This window comes from Echiichthys vipera (genome assembly GCF_963691815.1).
Source record: "Echiichthys vipera genome assembly, chromosome: 14".
Taxonomy (NCBI): Eukaryota; Metazoa; Chordata; class Actinopteri; order Perciformes; family Trachinidae; genus Echiichthys; species Echiichthys vipera.
The window spans coordinates 16454791-16469083 of NC_139839.1; the positions used below are offsets into that span (position 1 = coordinate 16454791).

General features: G+C 38.6%; 1 protein-coding gene across 1 annotated transcript in view; it reads left to right on the top strand.

Moving 5' to 3' along the window:
• Positions 1–14293, top strand: part of dlg4a (discs, large homolog 4a) — a gene marked incomplete at its 5' end in the record, with an annotated part of 71578 nt that overhangs the window by 31401 nt on the left and 25884 nt on the right. The window contains one exon of the mRNA XM_083926690.1: positions 5821–5982. Coding sequence (XP_083782816.1) covers positions 5821–5982 — 162 coding nt within the window. The remainder of the gene's footprint in view (positions 1–5820; positions 5983–14293) is intronic.

The following is a 14293-nucleotide window of genomic DNA, read 5'->3' on the forward strand; positions in this document are numbered from 1 at the left end:
GCTCAGCAACTATCCAGGGAGTTTAAAAAAAAAACAGTTGTCTTTCTATATTTTTTATGAGTTTCCCGGTTTCACTGTTTTAACATAAGCCTTCTGGTGGTGAAGAAGGCACTTTAGGGATTCTATTTTTATTCTTTAGGGAAAGTCTTAAGTTGGTTGGGACTGTAATGAGCTTCAAAACATGCACCAATGGAAGTATTTTTACATGTTTCATCAAAGTTTTAGTTGGACAATTTGAATAGTGCTTGGGCAGAATGGGCATCTTGATTGTCTCCCTGTGGGAGCGTGTACTGATGCAGTCGAGGTGGTGCTCAATATGAAACACCTTCACCTTCCCAGGAGCCCCTCTGTATTCAATAACCCCACGCACAAAGCTATCGTACTGCTGCTGCTGTTTTGATTCATAATAATAAATTAGTAAACACATCTACATAATAAGTATTTCACTCTTCCTTCTTGGTAAGCCACCTTTCAGTGGGCGACTGTTCAGGCAGAAGCTTTGCCATTAATTGTCAGCGTTACAAAGAGATTGGAGTGACTACGCCCAACAGCAGACTTAAATCTGGGCAAAGCGGGTAAATCTGGAGCGTCTCCATGGGGGGATAAGAAGCTCTTCTTTGTCGCAGCCCCACTTTCTGATTTAGGCTGGACAGGATTCTTACATTAAAATCCGCCCTGGTGCAGATTCTGCCCCACGGTATATGTAAAGTCTGTTGTTGATGCAGCATACATAGCTACAGGATACTAACACTTGTCAAAGTGTTGTGCTGAGACACCTTGGAGAATAGTCTGAAGTTAGCATTGGCAGAAGATGAGTGAATATTTCTTTTTTTTCTGAGGCTTGCATGTAAATGAAAAAGAAGAACAGTTGTACTGGTAGGTGTTGGCTGGCAACAGCAATAGTGATAATGTAAACGAGATGAAAGCTGTAATTGAGGTCTTGAGAGTGAAGATCAACTGAGAGGGCAACAATGGTTTTAGTGGGAAAGAGAAAGTTCAGATGAGCCCTGGGCCTCATTCATGAACCTGAATTCTTAAACCCACTTACACAGATTTCATAAGATTCTGACATTCACCATTTATGCACTCAAAAGCACATTTGAGTGCTTACATGTTGTGCAAAATAGTAAGTTGTTGGATTTATTTCAGTTATACAGCTGTATAATATTACATGATATAAATTACAATTCCATTTTTAGCATTTATAATGTTTTGTAATAATTTTTACTTAATTCTAACAGGTTTTCTTTTCCATTTCTGTGTGGCGGTGTGCACACAGCCTTGCAGTCTCATGCTCTTTTAGGGGGTATGGCAGGGCGTTTACCTCTCCTAATTAGGATCAACTGGCACACGCTTTCAATTTTTGAGGACGATGAGATTAATCATCATAGGTATACGAACAATTCTGCTGTTCAAGAATCTTCACAAATCTGACGTAGACTTTTCTTAGAACCTTTCTTAAAAACAAATTAAATTAGTTCTCTCATCAACACGCTGTCCAAGTGACAAAAAGCAATGATGATGAGGAGCCTGTCAGATTTTAAACATACAGTACTAAGGTTGATGTGAGGGTTTGCTCTACTAACATCCAGCAGGTGTTCTGGCCTACATAAAATATGTGTAGGGAGGCGAATTCATGTCTTTGATGAATTAACTAAACCCAGAGTCCAGGGATAAACAGGTGATAGACCTTTGAAATATTTGTTATTTCCCCCAATTTGGACTCACTTAGTTTTTTTGTAGTTACTGTGTCTACTGATTGCAGCATAGTAATTGCTGATGAGCATGTTATTACAAAGCACAAACTGTATGAGGTGAGATCGAAAAAGGTACAAAATTGGCTGCATTGTTGCAGAGAGACAAAAAGCATCAGAAGGTAAAATATTAGAGGTAAGACACAGGTCAGTCAATATATTCAAGTTTAATAGGAGAGTCAGGTACGTTCAGTATTTTTGGCAAAACTGAATATCTGTAATTTTCAACAATTCCTTACAGTTTGTGTATTCTAGGTGATTATCCCAATAAGCTGTTTGGTTTTAATGTATCATATGCAGTTGTTTGAATAGGACAAAGAAGTGTCTCTTTGTTTAAATTAACCAACTCTTTATAAAACCGATTCAAACACATTTACCTGTCCAGAATTACTCCATTGAGATGTATTATGGTGCATACCACTAATTTCCAACATTTAGTTCATTCTGAAACCGCTGTGAAGCATTACAGAGACTTTACACCCAGCACAAAATCCCCCTGACTTCATTACAGCAGCAAATGTTAAAATGAATGCAAACGTAGAAGAAACTGGATGAATCACTATTCCTTTTATTTGTTTTTTAATGCAAATGGATGGAATCCCAAACGCATCACACATATATGCAGTCTTGGAAATGACACGCCAGAGAGGTGAGGTTAGCTTTCATTCCATTATGATTAGTCATTTAAAAGCTCAAGCTTGGTCCTTGAATTACAAACTAAGATGATAGTAGATAGAATTTGACATTTGCTCTACATTGAGTTAACTAATTTTACTGTTAAAAGATCTGCTTATTCCGCCACTCAGTGTGGAGTTCTTATTATAGTACAGAAGGGCCAATGAACGCAACTGCAAACTGTGGAGACTGCCCTGATATTGACCTTTACAGCAGAGAAAATTCCTTAAAGATGTACTGGATTAGTTTCATGATGATTTACTGATACAATAAAGCTGAGGAAACCCAGAGGTATTTTGTTGCAGTGGTAATTTAGGTGGCTGTTTGTACAGTTAGGAGCTGGTTATAATTGCTGCAAGCTGTTATAAACCTGCTTCTTGTGAGAAAAGAACTGGGGGGGAAACAAATTCTATTGACACGGCGTCCTATTATGTTTATTAAAACAGATACTATGTAGTATCAAATCTGTTTGCTTTACATGTATTAATGCATCTCTCTGTTAATATAATAGTGGACATGGGAATTTGTATTATTGCATATTTTCTTTGCCTTTCAATTTATACATATTGCTAACTTATCTTTCATATACCAACTATAAATTGTATTAAACATTTTATATGCTAGTTAATATTTCAACAGTAATTTGATAAAAGACACAGCTTTCATTACACAGGCAAGGAAATAATCTTTCAATTGTACGTAAGACCGGTAATACTAATAATGCCTTTCATTGCAATAACACAACACTTTGGGGGTTCAATAGGACCTTATTGAAATAGTTTCAAATATATAATAATAGTCAAGATGTTTATTTGTACAACTTAAAACCATACAAATAGTAAATGACCTTATATCGCAGGTAAAGAGACCTATTCGTTGGCTCAAACTGAATAAAATACTGTAGAACAATATTAAACAATATCAAAAAGGCATTTATTAGCTAAATGTATACATGGACCAAGATGAATTAAGTGCATAGTGTAGATGAAGGACTCCAGATGTTTTGAATTCATCCTTTCTAGAGTTCAGTCTGAATGTTCTTCTGTATAAGTTCTGACATGACCAGCTCACTTTTTTTTTTTTTTTTTTACCTGTGGTGCAATATTACCTTGTAACAAAGCAATATTTGTCACCTTACTTAAATCATGGTGAGTGAATTAGTGTAAAATAGTGCAGCTTATGTGAAATGCTGCATCTGTGTAGAAATGTATGGACCAGAAAACTACTGACTGCTGGTGCACTCATCAGAAAGGTTAAGGTGTCGTCATCTCAGGCAGAGGTTCACTGTCTTTTTTTCTCAGGACTCGAAGCTTCCCGTTATTTTTTAGCCATCTAATCAGGGATTGGTTGATATTTGGAACACTAGGCGAGAACAATTATGAGTCATTTACTAGCTGGAAGGTAGTAAAAGAGCTGCAACGATTAGTTGACTCATCGATTAGTCGATCGACAGAAAAAATAATTGATACAGACAGATTTATCATGAATGCTGTTTTTGAAGACATCACCTTAGAAAAAGGGCTGGTCATTTTTTTTTTACTATTTCTACCATTTTATAGACCAGACAACTTCTGCAATGAAAATAATGGTTAGTTGCAACCCTTAACTGTGATGAACCTTGATAATACCAAGTGTCCCTTTATTGTCTGACCTGAATTTGCTTCTCAGTGATATGTTTGGGGAAAAATGCCTCCTTTAATTTCACGTGAACCCATAGTTTTTGCTGCATTTTACATAATTAAGCAAGATTTATCAGAAAATACTAATTTACCTCCAAATAATTTAATCTTGGACAAATTGTTTGTATTTTAGAAAGTTGTTGTGCTATTATGCTGCACTGGGCAACAATCATCCCAATTCAGTGGTCAGAGGAAATACACCTAAACCCCTCTCCAGAAGGACACCTTGTAACATTGACTGTCACATCCCCCACCAGTGGGACAGAAGGCAACATGGCAGCATGAATGTTGGTCATGCAGGAAAAGGGGGAGGCAGCAGAGACCAAAGTGCCCAGGGCTGCTCTGAACTGTGATGCATGTAATTTACAAATCTTTCAGAGTTTTAAGTTAATGTTTTTTCTATTATTTAATACAAATCTTACTTTTCAGATTTTACTTATATAGACAAGATTGAGATAATTAATAAACCAGCAGTTGTTCAGTTCTGTATTACACTGTATATAGGTAGTCGGTGGTATACAGTTACATAATATGGAATCTGTTTACATTAATGTAACAATGTCCGCCTCTGCAGTGCTTAATAAAGAAAATTTAACCATGTCCTGCTTATCAACCTGTAATTAAGGAACAGTCAAGGGTGCTATCAACAACTATTAATTCTCTCTCTGCTCCACCACCATGCTGCCGTTTTCTGCTTCTCTTTATGGAACGGCCTCACTTTTGTCATTTTTACCCATCCCCCCTCACTTTCTCCTTTATCTTCATCTCTGTTTCACTCCCTCTCTTTCTTGCTGTCTCAATGTAATGTGATCCAGGACCAATGCTGGCAGCCCCAACTGTGGCACTGCAATCTCTGCTCTGCTCCGGTTGCTAGGCAGCCTGTCTGAGACGGGGCTTGGTGATGCACCTCCCTCTCCGTCTACCTCCAAAAATACAATAAGAAAGGGGAGATAGGCAGAGCAGGCCATCAGGCCAACAGCCAAAATTCAGATGATCCCTCCAAATGTATCTGTCTTCAGAATGGGCTGCTTCACATCTGCAGTGCAGCAAAGCATATTGTGGGCCTGGGGGGGCTTTAGGAGGGTACGGATTTGTGGCTAAAAATGCAAGCACTAACCCACAGGACAGTGTGGCAGATCTCCACTGTGATGCTCCCCACCTTCTGATGTGTTTGTGATGGAAAGTGCTGTGTGCAGATTTTGTGTCATCACGCCTAGAATAAAACCTACCATGTGTGGCGAACACAGTGGGCTGCTGGCAGGCTGCCTAGGTGTGGGTTATCAGTAGGGGAGTGAGGCTACTAGGAAGAAGCTACATGTCCTGCCACAGTAGAGCCACTATGAGTCATGGATCTGGTTGCTCCATGTGGTTGTGGAGGGGGATCGCTTTGCTTGGTGCACAATGGCAATATTGAGACCTCTGATGTCTTCACTTTGCACTTGTAGGCGTCACACATGTTATGTGATATAAAAGATTTGCATAGAATGCCCACGCACGGTTGAAAATGTCACTGACGTTGACATTATCAATGTTTAAAAGAGGACATCACTGAACACTTACAATAATGAGGCTGACAATAGAGTCTGTTAGTGATTTAATAAACCTTTGACGTGTTTTCTTTAATATAAAAATACACTCCACGCCAATAGTTGCTAATTTCATATGAGAGCTGTTAACTAACAGCCCTTATCTGTATCTGCATGTTTCTGCAGAAGTACAGGTACCAGGATGAGGAGACGCCCCCCTTGGAGCACAGTCCAGCACATCTGGCTCCAGGAAAAAGTGCAGAGATGCTTCACATGAGTGACAAGAACCTCGCTGCCATGGAGGCCATACATGGCTACACACCACACACTCATATCTCTCCTGTCAAGGTACGACACACACACACGAACACACACACACACACACACACACACACACACACACACACACACACACACATCCATTCATATACATTTCTGATCAATACAGAACACAATTACAATGGCACAATACACTCAGTGTCAGCACTTAGGAACAGGTCTGTTGCTGTGTCAGAAAAATAAATATTGCAACATATTGCAAAGCGCATTACACTTATTCTTCTGCCAGTAGGTCACAGTTATATGTTTACCAAAGTATGTCTAGTGTGACATCATTTTTTTTTTACCTCATATCAAAATAAACTCAGACATTTGTCACATTTTTGCTGCAGATGAAAAACATTTCTAAAATGATACTAAAAGAAGTGCATTATTGTATGATTCCAATTTAAGTGAATTAAGACAAAAATATATCCAGAATGACTTAAAATGCATTACTATAAACACAAATAATTGGTCCAAAAATCCCCAAACCAGAAAGATTGATAGTCATGGTAATGTGGTTTCTCTTATTCTAATTTGCTTCATTCAGAGACACATGCTCTAATCTTGTTAATTGTTTTGTTTTTTTAATTCTAATTCTGCAACATAAATACTTTGATGGGAATATAATGTATTTATGAGGAAACCCGGCCTCCCGGCACGTTTAAGTGTCAGATCAACTTTACACCTTTATGAACATGCATATTGGGCAATTTGATATTGGAACTTAACAGCATGAAAATCAAAGTGCAACATAAGATGATTTCAGTAACCGGATCACCTGGACCATTTCAAGATGTGATCTGGAATCAACTTATTTTAGCCATCTTGTAAATTATAATGTGAAAGATAGTGATGATTTAGATTTACAAATTCAAATAAAATCTAGTTTTGTAGAGGAAACATGATAAGGATAAGGACCATGTCGACACAGCTACAGCAACATATAAGAACTGATTAATGGGTGCAGTATGTTCAGAAACAAATGACTATGATTATGTGAGATTGACATTCTTCCATTTACTTTATTATACTTTATTTGACAGGGAACTACTTCTTTATATACAGTATTTATTTAAGACATGTGTCTTACGAACCTCTATGAGAGCTCCGTGACAAAGAAGGAGACACTGACAGAGACCACATCAGAACTACTGGTCACACAGACCAAAGACACAGCTGACATCAGTGGGAATATGAGCGGAGTCATGTTGCCTGGAGTGCATTAATGAATACATACTGTAGCTACAAATGCAAGCAGGTGTAAGCTGTAATGCACACTTAATAACGATCCATCTCATATGCCCACATGTTATTTAACAGCCTCACTGGCTATTAAGACTTAAGAGCTCCCGTATTTATTTGCTCCAAGGGGGGGATTTTTTTCTCTATTTCCCATATGGGAGTACATTGAAGTCCCTGAAGAGCAGATATGTCCATTAAAATGTTCTCTTTTAATGAGCAGAGAGGTGAGGCTGAGTTATTGTGCTTTACCACTGCTATTTTAACTGCACAGAGCCTGTTCAGCTTGAGCTGCGGAGGACATTTCTCCTTGCAGGGTGCTCAGTTTAGGAATGAGCTCAATTGAAAAGTAGTGGCGTGGGAGAGTCAGTTCCAGTCGTCATATGGGACATTAGAAACAATAATTTATTTAATAATTTACAAGTGTATAATTTAACATAATATATATATATACAGGTATATGGCACAGTAGGGCTGGGTATCATTCAAAAGTGTTTGATACTGGAACCAATTCTTGACTTCAATACCAGTTCCTGAACGATACTTTTGTTCGAAACCAATTTTTATTGTTATTTTAACAGACAAGATATGTGCCGTAAAGCAAGTCGTCATTTTGCCGAGAGTTCGTACCCGGTGGTAGACAGCTAAAGCGAGGCGTATAGACAAGCAATACAAATGTTATCTGTTGACACTTTAACAAAAGTCACAGGTTTCACTGCTATCTGACACACACTGTAGCCTCTCAAAATACAACACCACACACACACACACACACACACACACACACACACACACTAACAAACACACACACACACACACACACACACACACACACACACACACCCATAACAGTGTTTTTCCTGCATGCCTCTACAATGTAATGTAATGTAATCTGTAATGTTATACAGCCAAAATCAGCATCATTAGATCTTGGTACCAGCATGCTGCATGCTTATTGCCTCACTAATGCTGATGAGATTCACTCCTCAGATATTGAAATTTGGTACTGAATGAAAAGGCATTTTTTTATATACAAAGGAGGCAATATGGTCGGTGCCTAAAAGTATCGAAGTTTGGTAGCCAGCCCTATGGCAAATGAGCATCACATGAGTAACATGAGTACAGGTTAATGAAATCGTGTAATGTCATGTACAATCTGATTCTGTCCCTTCGCTCACTGCTCTCTGGTTATTTGCGTTCAAAGAGGACCTGAAATAAACTGCAGCCTGAACGGAACAGAATGACCTGCTGACTAGTGATAAATATGTGATACATAGGCGGGCCAATATTATCGGCCAATATTTGCGTTTTTTAGGTGTATTGTATGGCGGATGCAGGCTGCTGCGTTTGTCGATATTTTTTTTCCCGGCATTATTTAGAAACAGGCGTCCACAGGCAGCTCTGTGTTGCTTGAGACGCCTTTTTTAGTTCCTTTTTTAAAAATTGAGACTCGTAGCATTTGTCATCATCATCATTGTGCAATTTTTATGATGTAAATTGAGGGAGCAAAAGTGGTATTGGCTCCAAATATCAGCTCAAGAAAATCGGCAGTCCGTATCGGTCATCGGCTAAGGCTGAAAAAAATAGGTATTGGCATCGGCCCTAAAAAATCCATATCGGTCGATCCCTACTGCTGACAACTGCATTTTCATTAAATGGGCATTGTTCAATAAGAACAATAAGCAATTAACAAACAGAGAGAAACAAGTACTGGCCATAATTTGGTTGTGGTAGTTTTGTTTGTCAATTTCCGTAGGTCGCTGGGTCTTAGCTGCTTTTAATGAGTCAAAGTGTAAATCCAGCAGCCACTGTAGCTGGTGGCTGACTAAAGAGAAGAAGCACGTGTCTCTGTTGGAGATTTTTGGCGGCATTTCAGGGATGATGTACTGTAACTGTTGAGACATTTGTACACAGACATCATGATAAAGTAATAGTAAAAAGAAGCAAAAACCTGAAATTGTTTTCTTTCACAAAGGGAGAATGTGCTATCCTTATTTGACCTTTCTTGGTGGTTTGATTAATTCCCATCATCCCAGTGGAGTTTGTCATCTAGCATATGCCAAGGGATCAGTAAGTATTCACAGATGATGGGTGTACCTTTTATTACGGTGATGGGGACGGAGACTTTCTCCTTTCCCTTAAAATCCACCATTATGAGGTCATTTAAAAGAAATTTAAAAATTTGATGTGTGCCCTGCAGTGTTTCAGATCCATTCAGTGACTCATTTAGTCATTCCCCAGAGGCCTGTGAGAATAGAAAGTCAATATCTGTGAGCTAACATACCGGAAATATTATTCTAACATATAGGAGAAGTTGTTATTTTACACCAAGTAATAATTACATTGAAAGTGAGAAGATTATCTTTCAGTCCCCGGATATTTTTTTATTAAAAGATAAGGCTGGTAATATTGACAAATCCTATTAAAAGACCAACACCAACAATAAATGTATCATATCCTAACCCAAACCCTAACCTTAACAAGCACTGCCCAAGCAGCCGAAGTCTGATACAGCTTATTCTTCTGTGCCTAGACCTCCATTCTTGCCCAGAAAATATTAGAAACACATCAGTGAGCCACAGCATTGCACCGCATGACATGTCCTGTCATTATCATGAACATGGACCCTGCAGTTTATTTTGAGTTGCTGTCAATCCCACGTAACCTGCTGACATAAATACTCACTAGGGCGACAGTGTGTATTAATCCATGACAAGTTAGTCCCCAGCAAATGCACTGTTTACTTTTGTTTGTATAACGTTTGCTAATAACTACAGAGTCCAGCTTAAAAGACATTTTTGATACATGTAACTATGTATTTGTGACCTGTTTCAAGAGAAAAGAAAAAAATAGGCTTGTGGCTGAGAGGCAGAAATGGGGAGGGGAATTTGGACAAAACGAAATATTAACATCGTCAGTTTTGGTCTTTTCAGAGGATTTGTTGTCTTGGAAAATATCCTACACTGTTTATTTTATTCAAACAGAAAACAATGTGTGGATTGACCTGCAGTATTGATAATAAGAGTGTGTGGTTGATAAGGAGAATTATTGATAACGACCTTGATCTAACGTTGTAGATTTATCAAAATGCACAGGACGCGAGTTCCCCCGCAGGATGTAAATGTCATGTCTTTACGGGTTAATCATTTTACTGCCTGTACAACCTGTCTGTGTTGTCCTTGACAGCTTTGACCATCACTATCTTGACTCCAAGTGCATTTTATGGAAATCCGGGGACAAAGTGCATTTTGCCGGATGACTGCTTTTGTACAAGCCCCCTGTGATAAAGGAAGGAGCAGAACCCTCACTACAGTACAAGGCAGCCAAGCTGAAGAGGTTGCAACACAATCTTTTGGCTGCTACTCATCATCAGTCAGTTGCGTTAACTCAACTTTGTACCCTCAATTTGCTCCTTTTTCATGTTTATTTCTAGCATACTTCTTTTGGGCCTATAGCTCCTATCTCAAGTCTTGATTTCATTTTACCCACCTACCAGCCATAGGTTATTTAATTGAAAGAATTCATATAAAATAATTACATAAAACCATATTTAGAACTGAAAACAAATGTGTTGTGTGGGCTGAGAATGCTTAAAGTACAGTATCATGCTGTCCTGTACTTGATGCAGTTTTTCTGACACAATGCACCTTTGTTTATTTCATAACTACTCATTATTATTTTAGTCAAACTATTACAGTTTGTTGCAATAATTCTATTCGGTTGACTTTAAATGGTGTTCCCTGTTTGTACCAGCCACATGTGAATGCACTTTGAAGACTACATAAACTCCTATATTTTATCTTGTATTCGCAAACAACCCCGTTTGGATTCCAGCGGGAGTCCTTTGCTGCACGTCATATTATCTGTGTGGCAAGCATACCATGTAACTAGCCTGAATGCTAGAATTTAAGCACTACATTCATCCACAAAGCGATCCATGTGACACAGAGAAACACCAAAACGCAAACTAAGCTTGAACGTCTTTGACAGTGACAGATCTAGGGTCTTTTAAGAATCTAGGATGGTTCGTTCCTCGCTACCTTGTTGTCTTTATACCACAAAAGCACTTCTGTCTGGAGGAATGCTTGGTTTAAAACTAGGCCGCAAAAACATTTTCTTTATATCATCCCTCCAGATATAACTGCTCTAGGTATTACTTTTGTGTAAAAACATACACTGTTTTTTATAAACCCAAATCATCCCATGTTATCCCTCCTAACAGACACTTTGGAGATTTTCTCCATTCACAAAAAGGAAATTCTGGTGCTCAGTATGTCCGCAGATAACACTGAACCAAAACTCAGGGTTCGTACATCTTTTCCCTGGTCAAATTCAAGCACTTTCAAAGGCCAAGTGACCTGAGTCTGATTTTTTCGCTCATATGTGACCCATATCTGATCGCATTGAATCTGACATTTTCAAATCAGAATTAGGCCACTTGTAAACGTGGTACTTAATCGGATACGTATCGGAACAATACAATCTGAACAGCCAGGTTGCATTTAATGTGACTTTCATGCTGCACTGTTTTGTAAATTAATGACAAATAAAGTTGATTGAAAAAAAAAGTGTGTCACAGGCGGGAGCCAGGAACAGAATCAAAACAAACATGGAGGACAGAAGCAGGCGACCAGTGGAGGGATAGTGAAGTTAAGTTTTAGCCATAAAGTCCTACAATACCGGTAGCCGTTGCCATGTTCAGTTCCGTAAACACTGTTGTGGCGTGATGTCATCAATGATCAACTGCACATGCGGGTCACTTCAGGAGGGTGAGCTGTTCACACAGCGATCCGTAGACAGGCCACATTTAAAGATGTAATGTGAACAGCCTAACAAAAAATTGGATTTGAGAAATATATCAAAATTGTGCATTAAGACCTGCGATGTGAACGTAGCCAAAAGGTCCATTTGCATGCTTTTTTGGCTCGTTACAGCTGTGGTAAAATAACATATTTATACAAATACACACATACTGAAAATGATTATTTCACGTTTTTCATTTCAGGGTCTGATTTATTGTATTTCTACAAGATAGCTATTTGTTCTGAAAGAATTGCAGATACAATTTCAAGCATTTTCAAGTACTATATCCAAAATTCAAGTACTTTTCAAATCTTGAAAACACAGCATTAAAATTCAAGCATTTTCAAGGATTTCAAGCACCCGTACGACCACTTAAAACTTTAGAGTGAAATACAAAACTGTCTTATAAAACATGCAATATGTGAAGTGATGGGCAAAAGTAAAATGATAGCAATAATAACAAACTGCAGGATATTTTCCCTATCACATGAAAGGCAGCATGTTGATGTTGTTCACAGTGTTTTTGGTAACCAGGATTGGCCCTATTTCTATTTCTGGAATGCTGCCATTATTTATGAAGTCTTGTGTTTCTCTTCAGGGAGAAGTGAATGCACTGTGAAGTATAAAAGGTCTGGGCTCACTCAGTTCAAAGTGAATTGTTTGCATCAGTCTATGGCAGTGGTCTGCATCCTTTAATAATCTAATAATCCAGATATATAACTGTCTGAGTAACTATATATTAGTTACTCAAACCCAGGCTGACGGATGGCTGTGGACAAACACGGCTGGAGCCATTTTGTTTTTTTCCCACTCAGCCTTTTGTCAGTGATCATGAGGATAGTGTTTATTCTGCTGTATTCTGATATGTCATGAGGGGCATGTTAGTATTAACATTTGAACGTGATGATGAGTTACTGTATAATCACGTGTAATAAGTGTAATAGTTTATTTATTTTGAGGATAATATGCTGAATATTGTTTATGATGATGAGAGTAAGGTTGCCGGTGATCTGATGATGATGATGACGGACACTGCTGGTTTATCCGCACTGTGTTGCACTAGTATTGCTTCCTGACACATGGTCACGATGACCTCATGGCAGCTCAGTCTTGACATTTTGTTTTTGCGACCCTGTTTGTTCATAACTGCGTGATGTGATGAGTAATTTCAGTAGATACCCTGGCTTGCATCAATCCCAATTTCGAACGTTTGACCCGCACATCCCTTATCAGTTTCATGCTTCTCCTTCCCTTTTCCACACCGTGCAAACCCCTCCTGCACTCCTCTCCCTGAGTGTGTCTGGATGTTGGCAGCGGAAAGGCTAACGAAGTTGGCACAAGGTTGTCCATTTGACCGGATTAGTCTTCACGGGGCAGCCCTGTCTACAAAGAATAACAGTCTCAATGTAGTGTTGAGAGAAACATGTTTTTTTCCTGGATTACGTTTTTTGTTTTTTTCTGACATACTACAAATGTGTTTCTAATCAAAGTCTGCGTAGAGAGGAGGTCAGTCAAGGTGGATGGATGGGTCAAACAAACACGGGACTTTGACCCAGCAGACTGCTGCGTGTCCGATGTCAAAGTTGACATATTATAACTTATGTACATGACTACGTAACAAGATGTTTCCACTAATAGAAGTTCATGCCTATAATCGGAAAGAGAGGTGCACATATAGTACTGTATCTATAAAAATCAGAATCAGCATGAATCCACCTCCCAGGTAGTCCTACGTGGATCAGCAAATACAGCAGTCCCAACATTCATACTTTAATGACGGGCTTTGCTGCAATATAAAACTTTTCCAGTGGGAAGAAATGTGTCTCCTGACATGTGAAAATGCTGCACTGCTGCTGTTTGTAAAATTCATAGGCACAGTGTGCATTGTTTGGAGTAGCAGCTTCAGCTGTGCAGGGTAAAATCCATTCTGCTTTAACAGGTGTAACGATCCCACTGTTCTATAATAGTTAACTGATTCTGATTAAGCTGTTTATTAGTCCATCATGACTGGTGGGGGAAAAGAGGTGCTGTATCATCAAGTGTATGTTATGTTCTATTTTTCTCTTCTATTATCAGTCTTTTTGTAGTTTACTCTGTCATAGTCAGAGAAATACATAATGCAAATGCATCGTTTGTATAATTTTTGTGGAAGTTTTAGTGGTCTGAATATATTTAAATTCCTGTAAAAATTCTGACTGATGACTGATGTACTGTTTGTTTTAAAAATAGATTTATACACAATTGGTGTGTCTGTTTTAGCCAAAATACATGGGGTGTGTACACGGTGTGACTG